This window comes from Dasypus novemcinctus, chromosome 8, assembly GCF_030445035.2.
Source record: "Dasypus novemcinctus isolate mDasNov1 chromosome 8, mDasNov1.1.hap2, whole genome shotgun sequence".
Taxonomy (NCBI): domain Eukaryota; kingdom Metazoa; phylum Chordata; class Mammalia; order Cingulata; family Dasypodidae; genus Dasypus; species Dasypus novemcinctus.
In genome coordinates, this window is record NC_080680.1 from 111,006,228 (window position 1) to 111,026,459 (window position 20,232).

General features: G+C 44.5%; 1 protein-coding gene across 14 annotated transcripts in view; it reads right to left on the reverse strand.

Moving 5' to 3' along the window:
• PALM2AKAP2 (PALM2 and AKAP2 fusion) overlaps positions 1–20,232 on the reverse strand; it is a 488,418-nt gene that overhangs the window by 331,083 nt on the left and 137,103 nt on the right. For 12 of the 14 annotated variants that reach the window (XM_058302553.1, XM_058302562.1, XM_058302559.1 and 9 more), the window contains exon 2: positions 5,718–5,763. In XM_058302553.1, coding sequence (XP_058158536.1) covers positions 5,718–5,763 — 46 coding nt within the window. Of the gene's footprint in view, positions 1–5,717; positions 5,764–6,216; positions 6,497–20,232 lie in introns of those variants that run through there. The other 2 variants (XM_058302554.2, XM_058302560.1) reach the window with 2 other exon arrangements.

A 20,232-nucleotide genomic window follows, 5' to 3' on the forward strand; every position in this document is an offset into this window, starting at 1 on the left:
GAATTTTACTATGCCCACAAGTTCTTAAAATTTTTTTAAACTAGTTGGTAGTTTGCTTTTTAAAGTGAGAGATCTTACATGTAAAAAAAATCTGACTTCTCTTGAAAATGAGAAGATGTGGCCATATGGGATCTAAGTTCTCACCTGGCATAAACTAACTGCAGTTGAGAAGTGGCATCTGTTCTCCAGGTCCTTCCACCCAGGCTGTGTCACTTATGCTACATGCTGTCCCTGGAGCCCTTGGCATTTATATCTCCTGCCCAGTACAAACTATGCATTGGTTGCTGATGATGCTATTGCTAACCTCACACACTGGAAACTCTCGGTAGCTATTATAATCATCAGAAATCTTCTTTTAACAGAACTTAACCTTTACTCTTTGTGTCCATTTTCTGCTTAAAGATGTACAGGTTATGATTTGCTAATGATTTGCACTTAATATAAATAGAAAATAAATTCACTTAACATAAATAGAAAACATTTGCTGAGTGCTTACCATATGCCTGCTCTGTGTACTTCCCATGAAATCTTTCAATTAATCTTCATAATAATTCCAAAAGGCAAGTATTCTCATTATCCTCATATTATAGATGAGGACATCAAGGCACAATGAGGTCAGACAGTGATGGAAAAGACAGACCTTTTAAGGCCTCTGACTCAAGAATCCATGCTCAGACTACCCCACCGGGCTGTGCAAGGAACCGACAGCCCTCGAGACTACGTCTCTGTGCATCAATGTTCACATGCTACTTTGGTCAACATAACCAGACAACTTCACACCACATGCTGACCAACTCTTACCACCAAGTTGATCAAAATCCCCTAAAAATAAAAATATCAATAAAAATATGTGGGAAATTCAAAGGAACAGCAGTGGTCACAAAAGCATTGGGTATCCCTAAAAGAAAAGTGGAAGCACTTCTACTGAGCTGGTTTTCCTCTCAAAATTGACAAGTCATAACTCACAACTCCCCTTGTGTGGTTGTTTATGAGGACAGCTGTATTTTTCAGGACACCCTAAAAAATGCCAGAGTAGGTGCTTTTTGTCTCAAGAGGCAGAAGCCTGAAAAACTCCGAAGTTCAAACAAGGGGCCAGGAAGGTATATGACCTTCGCTTGTGTAAGGCCAGCCTTAGCACGCCCAGGCCTGGAAGTGACCATGAACTGGCCCAAAGTGTCACCTATGTGCTAGATGGCTTGCAGGCTAAGCCAGGGTGATCCCTTCCTCAAGACCAATATCTCAGGCAAGCAATGTTTGAGGTCTCATCTGAGTTCATAACATCTGCATGAAATAATTAACCTAGAATATTTGAAGCAGAGGCTCATTTATGTCTCTGAGATGAAAGAGGATAGATAAATGGGCCAGGACCTTAAGTTCTTCAGTCCTTTTCCAGCTGCCCACCACTAACACAGGTTCACAGGGGACATGTAAGGGATGGTCCCAACACCAATCACAGTGAACTGAAGAGCTTGGGTTCGGGTCTCTAACTCTCTGAGGAATCCTTGACCTGGGAAACCGGGCTGGATCATATGTAAATCATTTTCATATTCTTTATCATGCTCACACTCAGGCAGCTGGAATCACTTGCACAGTGGTTTCATACTTTGTGAAAAAAGTGTGAGACATTGCTATCATGTTGGGTGGCAGGCTAAAGGCAGTAGTGAATGTAGGGGCTCCGGTGGCCAGCTGTGGGTTCAAATCCTGGCTTTGACACTATCTATTTCAGGTTTGGTCTTTTATATAGCCTCTTCACCCATAAAATATGCATAAAACAGTACCTACTCCATAAGAATATAATTGGAATTAAATAAGATAATGCTTGTTTAAAAGCTCTCCAATCTTATTACTAAATTTGGGCCTTTAGCTACAGACTTAACTTCTTCAGACCATTGGTTTTCCCTTTCTCATACTAACCATTCAGATAAATAATAAACTAACAACAAACAAATAAATGCTTTCTGCTGTTTGGGAAGATTATTATATTATCTCCTCTTTTATTTCAGGACTCGTTCAAAATGTCCCCTCATTTGGGAATTGTTTCACAACTACTTGGGGCAGGTTTGCATGGTCCACTTAGTTATTCACTTGCTCCTGAATTCTCCTCAGGCACAGTACTCCTTGCAGTGTGCAATAATTGTGTATGCACTTTCCTATTTCCTCTGTGTCTTAGTGTGCCTGAGCCACTATCACAAACACCATACAATGGCATGGCCTAAAAATGGGAATTTATTGGCTCATGGTTTTGAGGCTAGGAGAAGTCCAAAATCAGAACATCCTCAAGGCTTGCTTTACCCCTGAAGACTATAGCATTCTGGAGCTGACTGCTGGCAATCCTTGGGATTCCTTGGCTTGCATCTCCGTCTCCTATCACATAGCGATATCTCCTCCTTTCTGGCTTCATTGACTTCTGGGGCCTTTTTAATGGGATCAAAGAATGGGAATCAAGACCCACCCTCATTTGGCTGGGCTATACCTTAACTAAAATATTATCTTCAAGAGGTCCCACTTATGTTGGGTTCATGTCTATGGGAATGAGGACTAATACCGAGATATGTTTTTTTTTCTGGGACACATAACTAAGTCTACCACACTCCATTAGACTAGAAACAACTTAAGTTTCAAAAAAGAAAAGGCACTTTGCATGCTGAACATGCAACACTCAATCAATGGCAAGCATTATTATTATTCCCTGGAATTACCAGTCCCATTTATTCTCTGACAAAGGCCTTATTATATTCTAAAATACAGCTTTGGGGGTATCCCTCCCTACAGTTGAAAGGGGCAGCCTAGGAGCAGAAAAGGTTGCCAAAGATGGGCTTGCTCTTCTTTTGGCAGAAATGGGATGAGATTCACTTTTTCCCATTGATTTGTCTCTGGTCTCAACTGGAAGACTCAGTAAAAGCTCCCTAGTTTCTGGAAGAGTGATTCATTCCTCTGTGGGGCAGGGGGTAGAAAAGTCCCACAGATGATCACGTGACAAATATGTTAGGTCTTAGGACATCTTCCTTTCAGACTTATGTGTGTAAAGGGGAGAAATCTTCCCTCTGGGGGTTTAAACTCAGAGACAATGACTTCAGGGTTGTCAGTACCTTCACAAGGAAGTACGGTGCAAGTACCCGTTGGGTGGATGGATGGAAGAATAGATGGATGAGTCTTAAGTCACAACACCAGCCGCTGTGTCTGAAGCAGCTAGAGGATTTGCCGCTGGGTGGGGTCCTGGCCTTCCATCAAAGTTGAGGGGGAAAGATTAAGAAGCCTCTCCAGACTGTTTCCTTTTTAGAGTTGCTATCTCTAATCACCGCAGGACAAGTCAGTAGTACGGACAGGCTCTGCCTCAACACTATTTAATGACAGCTGCACGCAGATGCTTCTCCTACATCATATTTAAACCTTACAACCAGCCCATGAGATAGAGCTTCTGAGCTAATTTTATAGATTAAGGAACAGAGGCCCCACCTGAAGACTTGCCTGAGGCCCTCCAGTCTGGAACCCATGTCTATCTGCTCTGCCTCTTGGAGGAGTCCAAGTTGGTGAAGTAGTGAAGACTTGCTCTTGTCCTCCCTCCAGAGAAACTTCAGGAGTGCTAGGTTCTGAGGGCAGGCCTGTGTTCAACTCAGGGTCCCCTAAGAGTCTCAGGAAGATGGCAGAGAGAGGCAGGGTTTGCTGAATTTGGGAGGGTGGGGCAGGGCCAAAGCATGGCACAGAACTATTTTCTGATATGGTCAGGCCTCAGGCTCCAAATCATCTAATCTCTCTCTCTGCTTTTAGAAAATATGCCCAGATAACAACGTATATATCCCTGGCACGTTAGTGCTACTCATCCATAGCTTTCAAGGAACATAGGACAAATTAATTCCACAACTGAAGAGATGCAAGTGAGTATTTGTGTCTATCCTTCTCTCACACAACAAAAGAATTCCAAAATACTGGCTAGATCTTTCCTGAAAACCAACTTGGCCCCTACTAGGATTACTCAACTCTACTTGGAAAGGGCTGGCTCGAGTATTAGCTGCTACTGGCTTCACGTTCAGAAAGCAAGTCCTTTCATTGTGCTCAGCTGTTCCTCCGGCATCCAGTAAAGCTGGTCATGCAAAGGCAGAAAATATGACAACTGTTGGAAACCTTCAGCCGCAGCCAATGGGAGCAACTGAGAGTTCTCTGAGGCAGCCACTTCGTCGGCAGTTAAAGCACCCTATTATTCAGTTTATACAAAACACCCGCCAGCTCCATGGCACCAATAACTGAATATCTCCTTTCTTATCCAGTTCATGACACACTGGCCCCACTGCCTTGCCAGCTAACTTTAGAAACCATGAGCGACTTCATTAACCATCAAAATAGACATACATGAACAGGAAGAAAGGGAAAGGAAAGAAACAGCCTTCCTGAATTCTGGGGACCACTTTCAAGGGCTGCCTGCAGTACAAACCATAGGATTTCAGCACCGCCAACAGTTGTTGCTCTCACTTTAGTGGTAGTCTCCAAGACATTCCAGATTTGAAGAGTTTAAGAGAAGCTCAGAGCACCGAGACCACATCAAATGCTTCCAAAAAAAGAAAAACCTATATGTATTTTCCCAATAGAGTCTGTCCAAAGGCTTTTGAAAACATTTTAACGTTGCTTCCAAATCATTACACGCTATTTCTCCAAGAAATTCATACGTTGGTTCCAGGGAACTCTTGGGTAAAATACACACACACACACACACAGACACACACACACACACACACACACACACCACCACCACCACCACCACCCCCAGTACTTAGGTGGAAGACTGTCTGGAGATTCTTTTATGTTAATACGTTAATAGAATTTTCTTTTAATCGTCATTATTTCATACAGCAGCAGTAATCATTTCTCCATCCACAAAGGAAATATATAATCCAGCTGTGGTGGCTCCAGTAAAAATACCACATCTGTGCATCATCGGCAACACTGTGGCAGGATTGCTCAAATCCAGACAGTCTCAGAAAGTTCTCTTTTATGATCGAGATGCACATGAGTACGCTTTTCTGAAAGTGCATATAAACTTTGCCAAAAGTGGTTGCTCTTTCATAGGCTGAAAATGGGTTTTCAGGCTACCCACACCCATAAGAACGAGGCTTTCCTGGCATATCAATTGCCCACCCCCTCCCCAAAGGACCCAGTCGTTAACAAGGTGTCCCCAAACTCGTCCAGGGCGGAGGCTTGCACCAGTGCCCTTGTCAATACCAAAAAGAGAAGAGAAAATGAACACCCCCGGGTGCTGGGGGAGGTCCCCTGCGCCGCTGGCAGAGGGGCTGACCTCTGGTTCTCCACTCAGCAGGCCAACGGCTTCCGCAGAGAGGGTGGCAGCTACCGGCCTGGTCAGTGCTCTCTCCCTTTTTCAGTCGATGAACTCAATGTGTTACTGAGCACGAGGTGATAATATTCCACGAGTCGTCCCCCATGCCTCTGCTTAGTCTTCCCCCAAATCCCGGCCGCATACATCCGATTTCTGAGCCAATCCTCCACCTTCACATCGCCGGCCAAAGCGCGCCCGAGAGATTTATATTTACAGACATAAAGAAAAAGCAGCGTAGCTGAGCCCCGACAGACGCCCCGTCCCTCCCCCGGCTCCCCCCCAAAACCATGCCCTGCGGCTACCGTGCAGGAATGCCGCTCACCCCAACACATTCCTGGTCCCCTTCTATGCCAGACAATAGAGCAAGAAAATAAAATGAAAGTGGACTTACTGCTATGGCTTGCAGCCTTTCCTTGTGCAATTCCGCCTCTGCCATCCTGGAGAAGGGCACACAGGGAGGGGAAAGAAGAAAGAAAAAACACACGCTGTAGTCACCCAAGGAAACGATGGGCACCCTGGGGGGCTCCGCTCGAACCCCGGGGAGAGCCGCGCGGAACGGCCGGGGAGTCGCGCCGGGGGGCTGCGGGCAGAGCTGTGCGCGCCGCTGGTTCGGTCGAGCTCAGCCCCCGGCCCCCGCCCGCGCGGCCGCCTGGCTGCTCCCCAGCGCCGCCGCCAGCAGCCGCTCCGCGCCGCGGGCCGGCCCCTGCCAGCCGGGGACCCGGGCCGCGGGCAGCCGCCGGGAGGGCGCGCTCGCCCGGGGCGCATTCTCCGCCCTGACGCGTCGGCGCCTCGCTCCGCCCCTAGGGTCCGGGGGACTTGGGGTGGGGGGCTCCCCCACCGCGGTGGGTCCCCAAGACGCGGACGCGCGGCACGCAGGCCGGTGGGCGCACCTGGAGCTCGGGCGCACTTGGGCGCGCCGGGCTGGAAACGAGCTCGCTGGGGCGGGAATGGGACGAGGTGGCGCCTCTGGCGTGCAGCGGTGCGGACAGATGCGGATCCCTCTGCCTTTGGCAGAATGCGGGGTCTGAGCACGTGCCGGCTGTGTGCGGGCTGCGGCCACCCAGTGCCCTGGGTGCCTTCTGGCTCACGCCAGATGCTTGGGCTGCACAAGAGGGCATTTCCAATAGAGAAGGCCTGCCTCGCCTACATGCCTTAGATAGCTGGGTCCTCAAAGATCAAGTCAGCAGAGACCTGAATGTCTTAAAACAGGCCACCCTATTGGTGAAGCCAAATGGGGCTTAGAAAGAGACCTGACTTTGCAGTCTTGGGTACTTGGCGAGGCTGGGCTGGACTGCTTCCTAGCTTTGGAAACGTGGGCAACTCAACCGCTCTGAACCTCCATTTTCTTAGAAAAAAGTGTTGGAATCACAACTGTTATCCCACAAATTTGGGAGTAATGAATGAGGTAAAGTATACAGAGTTGTTTTTGAAAGGATATGGCAGGCATCTGTCCGTATCATTATCCTGTGACATTCTGGGCTGAAGCCTTTTGAGGGGTCTTTACTAATATACGCAGTTCTCTGAAAGGAAAAATAGGATCTGATCACACGAATATTTCACCTATTCTACCAAAACAGGAGAAAGGCACTAAAGTACATCTGTGACTGACCTTGGCTGATGTAAGAGATGGATAAGACCCAGTCCAAAATGAAATCAATGCTAAAACAAACAAAACATGTCTTACCGTTCAGAAGGAGCTGCTAAAATGCCCAACATTCGTAAGCAAAATTTTCTCCAAAAAAATGAAATAAAAAACATGGAAAAAAAGAATGTGACCCCTTTAGATCCTTGATGATTTTATAAGTACAGGACTTATGAAGGCATTTTACAAGATATTCACATCAAATTTCTTCAAATCACATTTCCTGTGTATACCCTTAAATTCACTAAATCATCTTTTCAACTTTCATTGAGGTTTATCTGTCACTTGATAAGCAATTACTAGTCTGACAGAAGGACTCACCAAAAGTGGTTCACGGATTGATAGTTTCCCATTTCTTCCCTTAACGGGTGTAGGTGTTTGTGTCATAAACCCAAGCCAATGCCAGATTCAACATCCCACTCCATTATATCGGGAACTTCTACTTTTTTGGCTAAGACCCAGCACTTTCCTCAAACTCTCATTTTCTTTTCACTCCCACCATCAGTTCCAGCAGGATGAGATCTTTGAAGGGTGTTTGCTCACAAAGAAACAAAGCAGTATGACTTTAGCACAGTAACTGTACACCCAACAAGGTAGAGAATTACAAGATGAAGAAAGTGAGGTCAGAGAGGTGGAGGGGCCCTCCAGTGTCACACACCTGGGAAGTGGCAGAGCTGGGATTTAAACTCCTGAGCTCATGTTCTTAACCATCAAGCACCAGGTCACCCAGTGATATGGGGGAGAGGCAGGCCCAGGCAATCAACAAGTGAACAAGAAATGGTCTCTTTCTCTAGCCACACAGATAATAAAAAGGAGTGATGGAAGGGGGTGGGTGGGAAGGGAGAAAGGCCTGGGCACCCTGTGGAAGTGACCAGTTGGATGGATCAGAACCTCAGACTGGAAGAATCAGGGTTTAGGACACATGTCTGGGGGTCATCTACTTCAAGGATGTAGCTGAAGAATGAGAATGGCCAGGACAAGAAAACAGGAAGAAAAGGAGAAGGCCCAGCAAAGGAGACTGATACAGTACCACCTGAGAAGGAGAAAATATTCAGGAGGGATGTTTGTACCAACAGCACAAGAGGAGGAGAGGGGTTTTCAACAAGGTCCGGAGCTTCAGAGACGTCACGGAGGATGAGGACTAAGAAGAGACTGGTGGCTTCAGCAGTCAGGAAGCTATGGTGACACTGAGAAAGGACAGTGTACCTGGAAGCAATTTTGGAGAATTAAGGAGTGAGAGGTAAGAAGAAGAGTCTATGAGCATAAACTATTCCTTTCAAACCTTTGGATGTGAAAGATGAAGATGCGTGGGACAGAAGGTAGCCTACGGGGAGCAGGGTCAAGTTGAGGAGTGTTTAGGTTGGGTAAGACTTGGACTTTTCTGGGCCAAAAGGAATAAGACAGGAGGGAAGTGAGACCAAAGACACAATCAAAAGGGAAGATAAAGTTGAGGGGAAAAATAACAGATTAGATCACAAGGCACCCAGATTAGAATCAGTGGAAAGAAGGAAGACTGAAGTGGGGGTGAAGGATAAAATGGGTAAAGACAAGAAGAAATTTGGCGTTGAAAGAGAGAGAAGTTGAGTGAGTTTACATCAGATGGTCTGGTTTTCCCATTTGATGGGAAGGTCACTGACGGAGTCTGATTGGGGGAAGGGCAGTGTCTCCAGAAAAATAGAAATGGTTTGTAAGGGAGCCATGGGAAATAGGTAAACTAAAACACGGTTCCTAAGTAGGAGCATGCATCAGAATCTACTGAAGTATGTTTCTCTGAATACATGTACAGAATTAAATGTCCACAGACTGAGGTGGGAGTTAGGGATGGGTTGGGTTTAAGACCACTAATTCAGCTTACAAAGAATGGTCCAAAGACTCATGAGCAGTTATGTGGCCTTCCTTGGTGGTTTTTAGCCACCTGTGGCCCACAATAAACAATGGTTCTGTTATTCAGCCTTGCGGACTGTCAAGACAGATAAGGCAAAAAGTCATAGGAGAAGGGGCCACAATGCTGGACCCTGGGGTTTCAGTCATTTAGGAAGTATAGTCTACTCTTCCACATTTTTTTGGTTGCCCAACTTGTGAACCTTTTCCCATCTTTGGGGAATTCCCAAAGATAAGAGGCAGAGCCATCTCCCATCATAGAAGCTGGGAAACACCTAACACTTGATTTCTCAGAGCACCAGAAAACTACAACTTGGAGTGCAATCTTGGCTCGTTCAGGCACATGCACCTGCATAGGACTTTGGGGAAAAAACAGAGTTAGAGAATTCCTTCAGGTTGGTAGTCCATCTTCGGTCCTGCTCATTACCGTAGTCTCCTTTTCTAGCCTTCCCAGCTATTCTGTGAGCTACCCAATACACTTTCAATTAATTTCTTTTTTTGATTCTACCAACTAGGATCAGTTTCTGTTACTTGTGACTAAGAACTCTAACTGAAAAAGGAAGCCATATGAAATTAATAGCCAATGCTTGACCAATAGGAGAGGGAATTTTTTTCTCCTCTTCCAACACTTCTCACCTCAAATCTCTAAATTTTAGCATTTAAAAAAATATTGAAAACATTACAAATGCAGCTATTTGCAATCCAAATTATGGCATTACTTTAATAAACTTTTACTATGGGCATATTCTATGGTAGATATTACCCCATGGCTTAGTATTTCTAAAAATTCCTCAAAGGAATTCGTCGTCTGGTGCCACAACTATATTGGTGACTATTTGCCCTCCACACATTTTAAAATCTGGAAAGATATATTACAATGATGCATAACGTGAGCAAGAAATCACTAGTTCTGGCTGGAACGTTAAATTGTGTTGTGTAAGCACCATCTGTATGTGTTAATGGCTTTCTGTTTGGTTAGTAAAATTTTTACACTCCATTTTAGTGCCCACCTTATCCTCTTGGGGGAAAAACAGAAATTCTGTAAACCAAGAGAGAAATGGCTTGGCAAGGCTCATTAAGTGACAAAAGTTAAAGTCCTGTTGAGCAGTAACTAAGAGTGTGAAACTTCTCAGCAACCCAAAGGTTTCCTTCAATCCAAACAATTTAAAAAAGGAATGCTAGAGTTCCTCAAAGTGTTTGTGCTTACATTAGCTCTCTTTTGCTCCAGATCTTTTGAGAATATATGCTCATTGAAAACATATGTGATGGCTGCACAGAATCATGAGGAGGGAGCAGTGCTTGGGGCCCTCTTGACTTATGTGGTTGCCAACCCTTTGGGAAAGTTGCTGGGATTTCAAGTATGTGCTGTTTTTCTCTGTGGGATTCAAAAGATAGATCTATATAGGGAGTCTGCAAGGGGCAAGAAGTCAGAGAAAGAAATTAGAAAACAGAGGATCAGTGTGGGAAATCAACTAGGCTGGAAACCGTTTAAGGCTTATGTTGAATAAGGTCTCTACATAGCGGGTTAAAAATGAGTTTGGAAAGTGTGACTAGGAATGAATATTAATATTTCAGTGTGATGGCGTCCTTTTCTCTTGGTTAGCTTTGGCAAGGTCAGCTGATTGGCGTTGTGAGTCACTAGGGGAATATAAGTGGTATCAAGAGAACATTCAGGAATTAGAGCTGATGGTTATGGATCATTCTACATTAACCTTCTTATGATACCTTGGACAAATCACATAAGAGATCAAAATGGGAGTTTCCTTAGTTTAAATTACATAAATAAAATGAGCTTGAGACCAAAATCATGTTAGTCAAATGTTAGTTCAGAATAGTCTTGATATGAATTAAAATTTCGAAAAATGGGAGTAGAAAGTGGGAGGTGGGTGTGACACAGAGAAAGGGCATGAGTTCTTAAGACACTTGGGAATCCCAGCCCCCGGACTCACCAACTGTGCTACTGCGAATTCTTTTAGCTCCTTATTCTCACCGTTAATGAGGGATAATAGCTCTAACCTAACAGGGATATTGTGAGAAATAAAGATAACAGGTGTGAAATCCTTGAGAGGAGCCACAGTAGATGCTCCAGAAATGGTAGATCCTAATTGATGAACCCAATCTTGCTTCATTAAAAATGTCATAGATCAATTTAAGTGAATGACATGATTTTTTTCTGTCCTTTTATGTAGGTCTTTTTTTTTTTTTGGTGGGGAGAGAGGTGACTTAGCGGTATTCTTAAAACTTCTCACATAGTACGTCCTTGCTTTTTATTCTTTAAAAGGAAGGATTCTGCTCTATGTTGTTTATTATCTAGACATTTCCTTACTAGACTCTTCTTTACATGATTCATAGACACCTATAGTCTTCTCTTTTGGGGTGGGTCAATTTTATAATTGTGAATAAGAAAGCATTAGAAGAAAATTCTGAAGAGGGGACAGATGAAGTTCTTTGAAAAGATGGAAAGAAAAGCTTAATTTTTGAGTGTTTAGGAAGAAGGCTACATGCCAAGATATTAAAGGCACTCTGTGATGGTATTACTTTTAAATTGGGGTGAAATAACCCCAACCTAGGGAAGTCTTTGACAAGGCCAGCTTCCACCCCACCCTGGTTATCTGATGCCACAAGACACAGCTGGGTCACTGGCTTCTCAGAGAGCTCAGGAGACAAACTGGTTTACTTTAGCCCAGTGACCACAATGGGCCCTGTCAGCTTGGAATCCCTTTTTGCAGGGTGGCCATCGACACTTTCATTGTAAGCCATGATTCAATAATGCCACACGCGTTCTGCAAGTCAGCACCACTGACAAGAGAGAGATTTCCTGTGGAGTTGGTGATGGAGGAACAGCAGCCTATCAACTAAATCCCATCCACCTAGCTGCCTGGAGAATGAATAATGAAATTGGGAAAGCCTAGCTTTGGCTACCAACCTCTAGTGCCAGGGGCCTCTGCCATGTATGCCCACCCCTCACCCACCCTCCCCACATTGACAAAACAATCCAATCTGTGTCCTGGCCCCTCTGAGCCTGTCTCACTGACACAACCAGTGTGACCCCTCATTAATGTGTAACCTTCCCAGCTGGGTCTCCTGGACAAACTGCCTTTCCTAAAACCAGCTCAGGATAGAGTGGAAAGAACAAGAGATACAATTCTCGAAGCCTAGGTCCTAACCCTAATTCTGCCACTTACTCTGTGACCTCATATATGTTCCTTCACATCTCTGGACCAAGATTTTCTACTTGTAAGATGGGAATAGGGATAACTAACTACCCCCAGAAGATTCCAGTGGGGATTAACAGAGCTCATGAAAAAGGAAATCCTTTGAAAATGATAAATGCTATGCAGATGTGCAGGACTACCATGAGAGGGATGGCTTCAAAGCTTGAGATTTGGGTCCCAATGACTGCCAGTGGGGAAATATTTGCAGGACTGTGCAGCATCCTGGGGCAGCCGCAGACCCAGTGCCCCAGGAGTCCAGACAATGTGAAGATGTGACATGAAAGATGCTTCCAGTTTTGGGTTCCAGTAAATGAGAATAACCAACCCCACTCTCTGATGCGTTCGTGTTCTTCTGTCACTCAAATGGCTGCTGCTTTATTATCAGTTCTGAAGACAAACAGCCTCACATTCTGTTCTGCACATTTAATTAGCTTAAATAAAGGCATCCTTATGATGAGTTTGTCAAAAAAGGGCCGAGGGGCCCAAAGATGGGACGGAGGGAACAATTATAAGCAGGAGAGAAGGAAGCAGAACACTGGGATCTTTTTGTCAAGTGTGTGTGTGTCAAAGCCGTATTTGAAAGCCATTTGGTCTGTGTTTACTTTAATGGGTTCTCCTTTCTGCCTTCATCCAGAGCTAAATTTATCCCACTGGAGGGAAGGCAGACTTGGGGAGCTGGGGGTGGTCAAAGAGCAGACACAGAGGTGGCTGCTTGCTGGAGGCAAGTGCACTGGGGCAGCACATGGAAAGTAGCTCCTCCAGAGGCTCCCTGGACTTGATCCTGTGCTGACTTGACAAAGGAAGGTGTTTTCATTGTAGCCTCTGTGTTATGGGTCGATTTGTGTCCCCTGAAAAGATATGTTCAAGTCCTAAGCCCACATCCTGTGTGACCGTATTCAGAAAAAGGGTCTTTGAAGATGTGATTAGTTAAGATGAAGGCCCCCATCCAATATGACTAGTGTCCTTACAAGAAGAGAAGTGACAAACATGAGAAGAGAGAACACCATGTAATCACAGAGGCAGAGCTCAAAGTGCTACTTCAGCCACAAGCCAAGAAATACCAAGGGCTGCCGGCGAAGTCCTAGAAGGTAGGAAGACGCAAGGGAGAAGTCTTCCCTACAGGTTCCAGAGCCTGGGCGGCCCTACCGACACCTTGATTTTGGACTTCAAGGCTCCAGAACTGAGAGAGAATACATTTCTGTTGTTTTACGACACCTCGTTTGAGGTACTTTGATAGGGAGGAAACTAAGTCGTGCACCCTTCACTTCTGACACGGAAGTGAGCAGGAACTTTAGGTCTTGCGTATTAGAGAAAGCAGCTGTCTAATTCCCATGTGCTCCCAAATCTGGTCCCGCCCTTCAGAGAATGGAGGTTCAGCAGCTCCCCGAGCCTCCTCAATGAAAGCAGGGTCTGTCCCCATGCAGAGAAGAGGGTCAGCTGGCAGGGCAACTGCTGACTTTAAGTCGAACTTGCTTTCTATTACACTGTTACCCCATTTGCTTTTCTCATCAAGAGCAGCTCTTCTAGGGTGGGGGGTAGGAAAGAGGGAACTGGCTGTAATATCGCTGGGGCCCTGCTGGGGCCTGAGCACCTCCTATTGGTCCTTCATGGCCCCTTTTCCCACTCAGTTACTGTCTTTCCTCTTCTACTTCCTTATTTCTCACACCTAAGGCAAGCGTACCCTGTCTTTTATGAGATGGACAAGTCATTGCCATTAAGATAATTGAGAGGAAAAGGACATCATATGCAAGCCTAGATTTTTGTGACCAGAGAGTTGGCTGATACAATTGTGGTTCTCCTTCTAGAACAGGCAGTTGATTTCCATGTGGAACTCTGTCCTCATCATGGTGTGGACTTCCCTTTGTTGGGATGAAGCGGGCGGGGTGGGGTGTTCCTAGGATACGGGGGCCCGGCTAAGTCACCACCGCATCTTGCCAGCCCTCTTTCCCTGTTGTTGGCCTCCAGTGCTCTCTACTCCTCCCCAGAGAACTTGACACCTTCTTCATCTGCTTGTCCCACTCCAAATTTGGTGCTTTCTCAGGCCGTAAGCTATGCCTGGAATGCAGCCTCCCCCTCCCTCTTCTAGCTTTCCAAGCCTCCTCTTGTTCACACTGCAGAGTTCCAGAAATCCCACCCCCTCAGAATATGCCTGTGGGTTCCTTTGGGAAGGAAAAGTGGTTATCCCTCCTAATTCCTAACATAGCGTGTGACTTGCAAATTGATTGCTTGACTTGTCAACCTTTCAGCTAACTCTAAAAATCTTAAAGTCACCAACCTGGAAGAGAGTACCAAATTAACAGGTGTCATGAGATAATGGAGCACGATTAAATTGGGAAGAAGTATGGTTTGGACAAACCTGACCTTAAATCTTAGATCTACCACTTAATAACCTTGAGAAGTTTACTTGACTTCCCTAAGCTTAAATTACTTTATGAGTATAATGGGAAAGATAAGAGTATCTATGTCTTAAGATTACTAAGAAAGTCAAATGAGTTCATGTATATAGAGCTCCAGGCACATTGCATTGCTCAGGGCAACTCTATTATAATTATGAGCATTATCTTATTTATTTGTTGGTATCTGTGTCACTCTGAATACCTTTCCATGTGGGTGTGCCCTCTGCTGGAATCAAAGCTCAGGGACTCACTATGCAACTTGCTCAGCCCAGCACTAGGTGTGCCCAGGTGTGCCCAGGCCTGCTCAGTGTGGCCCTTCAGACTACACCAGCACAGACTCAAGAATAATATTAACTCTTTTCATGGCCTCTTACCTCTAGACTTTGAAATCCAAGATCTTTTGATGCTGTGCAAACCCTTTTGTAATGTTTGGCTATGCCAAATTCTATACTTACAGATTCAATTAAAAGTACAAAGTGTTCTACTGTATGTTTTCGCTACCATCTAGAAGAGTGATACTAAGCTTTGGCAGAGGGTAGGTCACAAAATCCTTTTGAGAATCTGGTAAGAACTATGGGTTTTCCCCCAGAGCAATGTACACACCTATATTTTATATCTAGTTGCTGGGGGTGCCAGGGACCCAATTCTTCCATGGTCACTCTTAGAAGACCCCCATGGACCTCTAGTTAAAAAAATAATCTCTGCTCTGAACCTGGACTATCAAAGGAAATGAGGGAGACAAAGAAAGAGAGTGGATGTGCCTCCAAGAGTGGGGAACTCACCTGGGTTATTAATGCAAGACCCTGGAAATCTGGGTAATTCCCATTTGGCCCCGTTGCTCCCCTGACCTAGCCCAAAATGAGTTGGCCAAGCAAATGCATAAATGCCTCTCCTAGCCCTCTCCTCTCACTCACAGGTGTTGGCAGAGAAAAGGCATAAGCACCCACTGCATGCCCGCCCTAGGCTGTGCTACCTCCACTGTCTTTCTTCCAACCACAAACCCTCATCTAGCCCAATCCCTTCTAGGTCTTTAGTCTTCATAGAGCATTCTTCACTGCTCTCTCCCTGGGAAGGTATCAGCTTGGCCTTTACATACAGTGGGTGCCCTTTCAATACATTTTGAAACAGCTTTCTACTCTAGATTGAAGCAATAAAAACTAAACTCACAACCTTGTGAGGTGATGCCTAGATTGGGGAAATCTATGATAAAGTGGAGGTAAGTATTTGTACAGGGAAGGGATAAGATGGGGAGGCATAGGGATAACTTTGCATGGGGCTTTGCAGGCTTGAGGGGGGCTAGGGTTGGGAGGATGGGCCAGATGGCCCAAGGAATTTGGGGGAGGGAAGGGAGGGAACAGTTGAACATGAGAGATTGTCGGGTATGTGGTTGAAACTATAATGTTGAGAAAACTCTTTAGAAAACAGGAAAGATTACCTGTTTAAGGGGCTTAAGGGGGGCATCTGTCAGAGGGACAGGCTTCTAGGGAGTGTGTGAGTGCTCATCTTGTCATAGTGTGTTATATCATTGGGTGGAGACCCATACAATGAGTGGGAAGGTTACCCACATCCTGGGGTGGCCTGATGTTCTGAAATAGAGGGAATTGTGTATCTTGAGAGAATTGGTAGCTCCCAATGGGGGAGGACAGTCTAGTATGTCAAGCCCTCGGCATTGTTGCAAGTATCTGTGAATCTGGTCCTTCAAGCAGGGAAGATTGATTGTCACTGTGGGCCCTGAGGGGAGGGGGAGAGAGGAATAGAATAGATGGAAGCAGGGTAACTGGGGGAAATGGAAGTGTTCCACAAGATCGTGAAATAATGGATATAGGACATGATAAATTACACCAAAAATGTATAAAAGTCTATAGGCTAAAATATAAACCATAATGTAAAACATAGGGTAACTAAAAATTTAGAAAATCGTACAGTCTAAAATATAAACCATAATGTAAACCAAAATGGAACCATGTTTGATAGCTGTGTTTCAATATTTGTACAATCAGCTGCAGCAAATATAACATGAACATGTAAAAAGATCATTGCTGGGGAAGGGGGAAGAGTGTTTGATGTTGGATATATGAAAGTACCCTATATCGTATATGTGACTTTACTGTGATCTAAAACTTTTTGGGAGACAAAATTAAAAATTAGAGAAAAAAAAAGAAAGAATGTAGACACTGAGGAAGAAATGAAAGAAATTGCCACTGCACATACACCTATTATAGTGATGAAAGGCAAAATGTCAAAAACAAAGTTTTATGATATTTATCATTTTTTAATACCCCAATTTATTTTTACTTTATTTTAATTTCTCTAAATTAGTATGTATTCTATTTCTGATTTTTAAACCTATCACTACTAATTCATTTTCCTATTAATTGAATTTGGCGATATATTAGGCTTCATTTTTTAAGAAGTTTTGGACAACACAGAGATTCAATTATGGCAGGGGAGGAATGCTGGTGTGGGGTGTTATTGATGGGGGACACATGGTTGGAGGGAGTTCTCCAGGGCATGTATATAGGGTACATAAAAATGTTCAGATATATGTTGGGTATTTTCATAGTAGATACAGTTACAAATGACAACTGAGGGAGTGCTAAGTTCCTAGCCAGGGGAGCTCTGTCACAATCCCCAATGGAACAGCAACAACCCCCAAATGCAAGGGCAAAGACCAGTGAAGAAGGATGCTCCAATGATGAGCCCTTGATACTGATGACTATGCTTATAAGCCTGTGTGCCTAAAATTTGAACTAGGCCTAGTGCTGCAGGATGCCTAAGAGTTACCACCTGAGAGTCTCCAAGTTGCTCAAATGTGGCCACTCTCTAAGCCAAACTCAGCATGTAAATGGATTACCTTGCCCCAACCGTGGGACATGACTCCCAGGGATGAGCCTCCCTGGCACTGAGGGATTACTAACAATCACTAACTGGTGACAGCAACTAGAAAATGACCTTGAATAAAAGGAGGAAATGGTAAAGACAAATGAGTATATATGGCTAAGAGTCTTCAAAAAAGAGTCAGGAGGTCATCAGAGGGTTCGCGCTTCAGCAGGACCTCAGAGACAGCCAAAGTATACACTACCCCAGGTACTGGTGCCCCTGAGGGCTACGGAGACACACAGGTTCTACAATCATGGCAGTTGGCTCTGGAGTTCAGTGCCTTGCCAGGGGGCTGCACTTTGGAATTTGTGCTCCTAAGTGTGATGGAGTTGGACTCAGATGTGACCTCTCTACACATGCCTCTTCTGTCACTTTTACTGAACCTGTGGTTGGTGCTGGGGTTGGTGTATAGCCAGGAGACTTCAATCTCTGGACTGGCCATGTGTCAGCTGGGCTCTGAGCATCAGCATAGTTGCAGCTCCTACTCTCCGGTTCATTGGATTTGCACAAGTCAGCTAACAGGGTGATGAAGATGGTCAACCACCACACCAGGGAACCAAGAATGTGTACAACCACAAGCAGGAGAATCACATCCATCAACTATGTGGGATCTAAGTCCCCTCTCGACATCACCAACCCAGGGTCCACAGGATGGAGGAATAAAATATCAGTTAGAGTGAACTTACTGGTATTCTACTATAGAACTATTGTGACTTTAATGGAAGAAACTGTAGCATTGATCTAGAGAGGGTGGCTATGGTAGTTGCTGAGGGCAGGGAGAGGGAAGAAGAGATGAGATGTGGGGGCATTTTCGGGACTTGGAGTTGTCCTAAATGATATTGCAAGGACAGATGCTGTACATTATATACCCTGCCATACCACACTGAATGTACTGGGGGAAAGTGTAAACTACAATGGTAACTATAATCCATGCAGTGCAGCAGTGCTCCAAAATGTATTCACCAAATGCAATGGATGTGCCACAATGATGAAAGAGGTTGTTGATGTGGGAGGAGTGGGGGGAGGGGGGTGGTATGTGGGAACCTCTTACATTTTTTAATGTAACATTTTTTGTGATCCATATATCTTTTAAAAAAATAAATAATTTAATTAAAAAATTAAAATAAAAAATAAAAAATTTTAACTTATGTCTAAGCAGAAAAACAAAACAAAACAAAACTCAATCAGACATATCAGGATCTTGTGTTTCAAATTCATTTAAATAAAACACAGCACAGCATTTAAGTAGAATCATAAAATGGCTTTCCCACATCACCTTCAAATAGTGTAAACTTCCCCCCTCATTAACCACCATTACGAAAACCCTCGGATATTCAAACTCCACTTTCTAAAGGCCTGCCATGGCTTTCTTCCCCCACCACTGCTGGGTGAAGTCATTTTACTTCCAGTTTGGAACTTCCAGCCAGAACCAAAGCTTAATCCAAAACCACTGGACTTGCTAGCTTCCAAGGAAAACAGTCTGCTGCTGAATTAAAGACCCCATTGGGTTGGCTGGAGCCAAAACAAACAGAGCAGCTTTTTCATTAATAAGGGGGAAGCAGCCTTTCCAGAGTGGTGACCTAATGAAAGAAAGTAGCAAGTGGGGGTCAATTTCAAACCCCTGCCCCCTGGAAAGACTACGGGAAATAATACTGTTTTTTAGGACAGCCTTTGGAGCAGCCTCTCCATTTCACACTGGCCCTTTGCGTAAATGAAGCTCTAAATTTGATAATCCCATTATTTATAAAACATCCTAACTGCCCTAACCCACAGAGAAAACATTTATTTGGTAAGACTATGACCACTGGTGGAAAAAAATGGGCAATGACATACTTTTGCCACTTTACTTTAAAAGCAGTACAAACTATACTTTGCTGAGTTAAAATAAAGCAGAAACAAATTGATTTAAGTAAAACCTGAAAGTTTCCATATGTCATTTTAAATTAAATGAAGGTTTATATTTTCAAGGGTAAAGTTTTGTTTTGTTTTTTAATTTAATAAACATATACATAGCATTTCCTATGTCCCTGAATACATTCTAAATGCTTTAGAATTAGTTGCACTAGTAACTAACAGAATTTTCATGATAGCCCTATGAAGGCAAGACTCTTATTATCCCTATTTTACAGATGAAGAAACTGAGGCATAAAGAACTTCCAGTCACTCAAATTTTAAGTGGCAGATGTAATAATATCAGGTGACACCTTTGGTGTTTCAAGTATGTGACTGTGTGGAATTGTTTAAACACTGGAAGCATTTAAGCTGTATTGTCATTTTTTTAAAAATGCATTTGAAAGTGATTCCTTTCCTTTTGAAATACTTGGGATATCATTCACCCTAAAGGATAAGGCTTCAGATATCATCCATTAAAAGGGCAGTCAGGGAAGCAGATTTGGCTCAACTGATAGAGCGTCCGCCTACCACACGGGAGGTCCAGGGTTCAAACCCAGGGCCTCCTGGCCCATGTGATGAGCTGGCCCACACGCGGTGCTGATGTGCACAAGGAGTGCCATGCCATGCAGGGGCGTCGCCTGTGTAAGGAATTCCCATGTGCAAGAAGTATGCCCCCACAAGGAGAGCCGGCCCGCATGAAAAAAGCGCAGCCTGCCCAGGAGTGGCACAGCACACATGGAGAGCTGATGCAGCAAGATGATGCAACAGAAAGAGACACAGATTCCCCATGCCGCTGACAAGAATCCAAGCGGACACAGAAGAACACACAGTGCATGAAAACAGAGAGCAGACAATGGGGGGGGGTTCAGGGAGGGGGATGGAGAGAAATAAATAAATCTTAAAAAAAAAAAAGGGCAGTCAGCCGAATTGATTCCTCTCTCCCTCCCTCCTTCCCTTCTTCCTTTAAGCAGAGGACGTGTAATGGCACACACTTCAAGA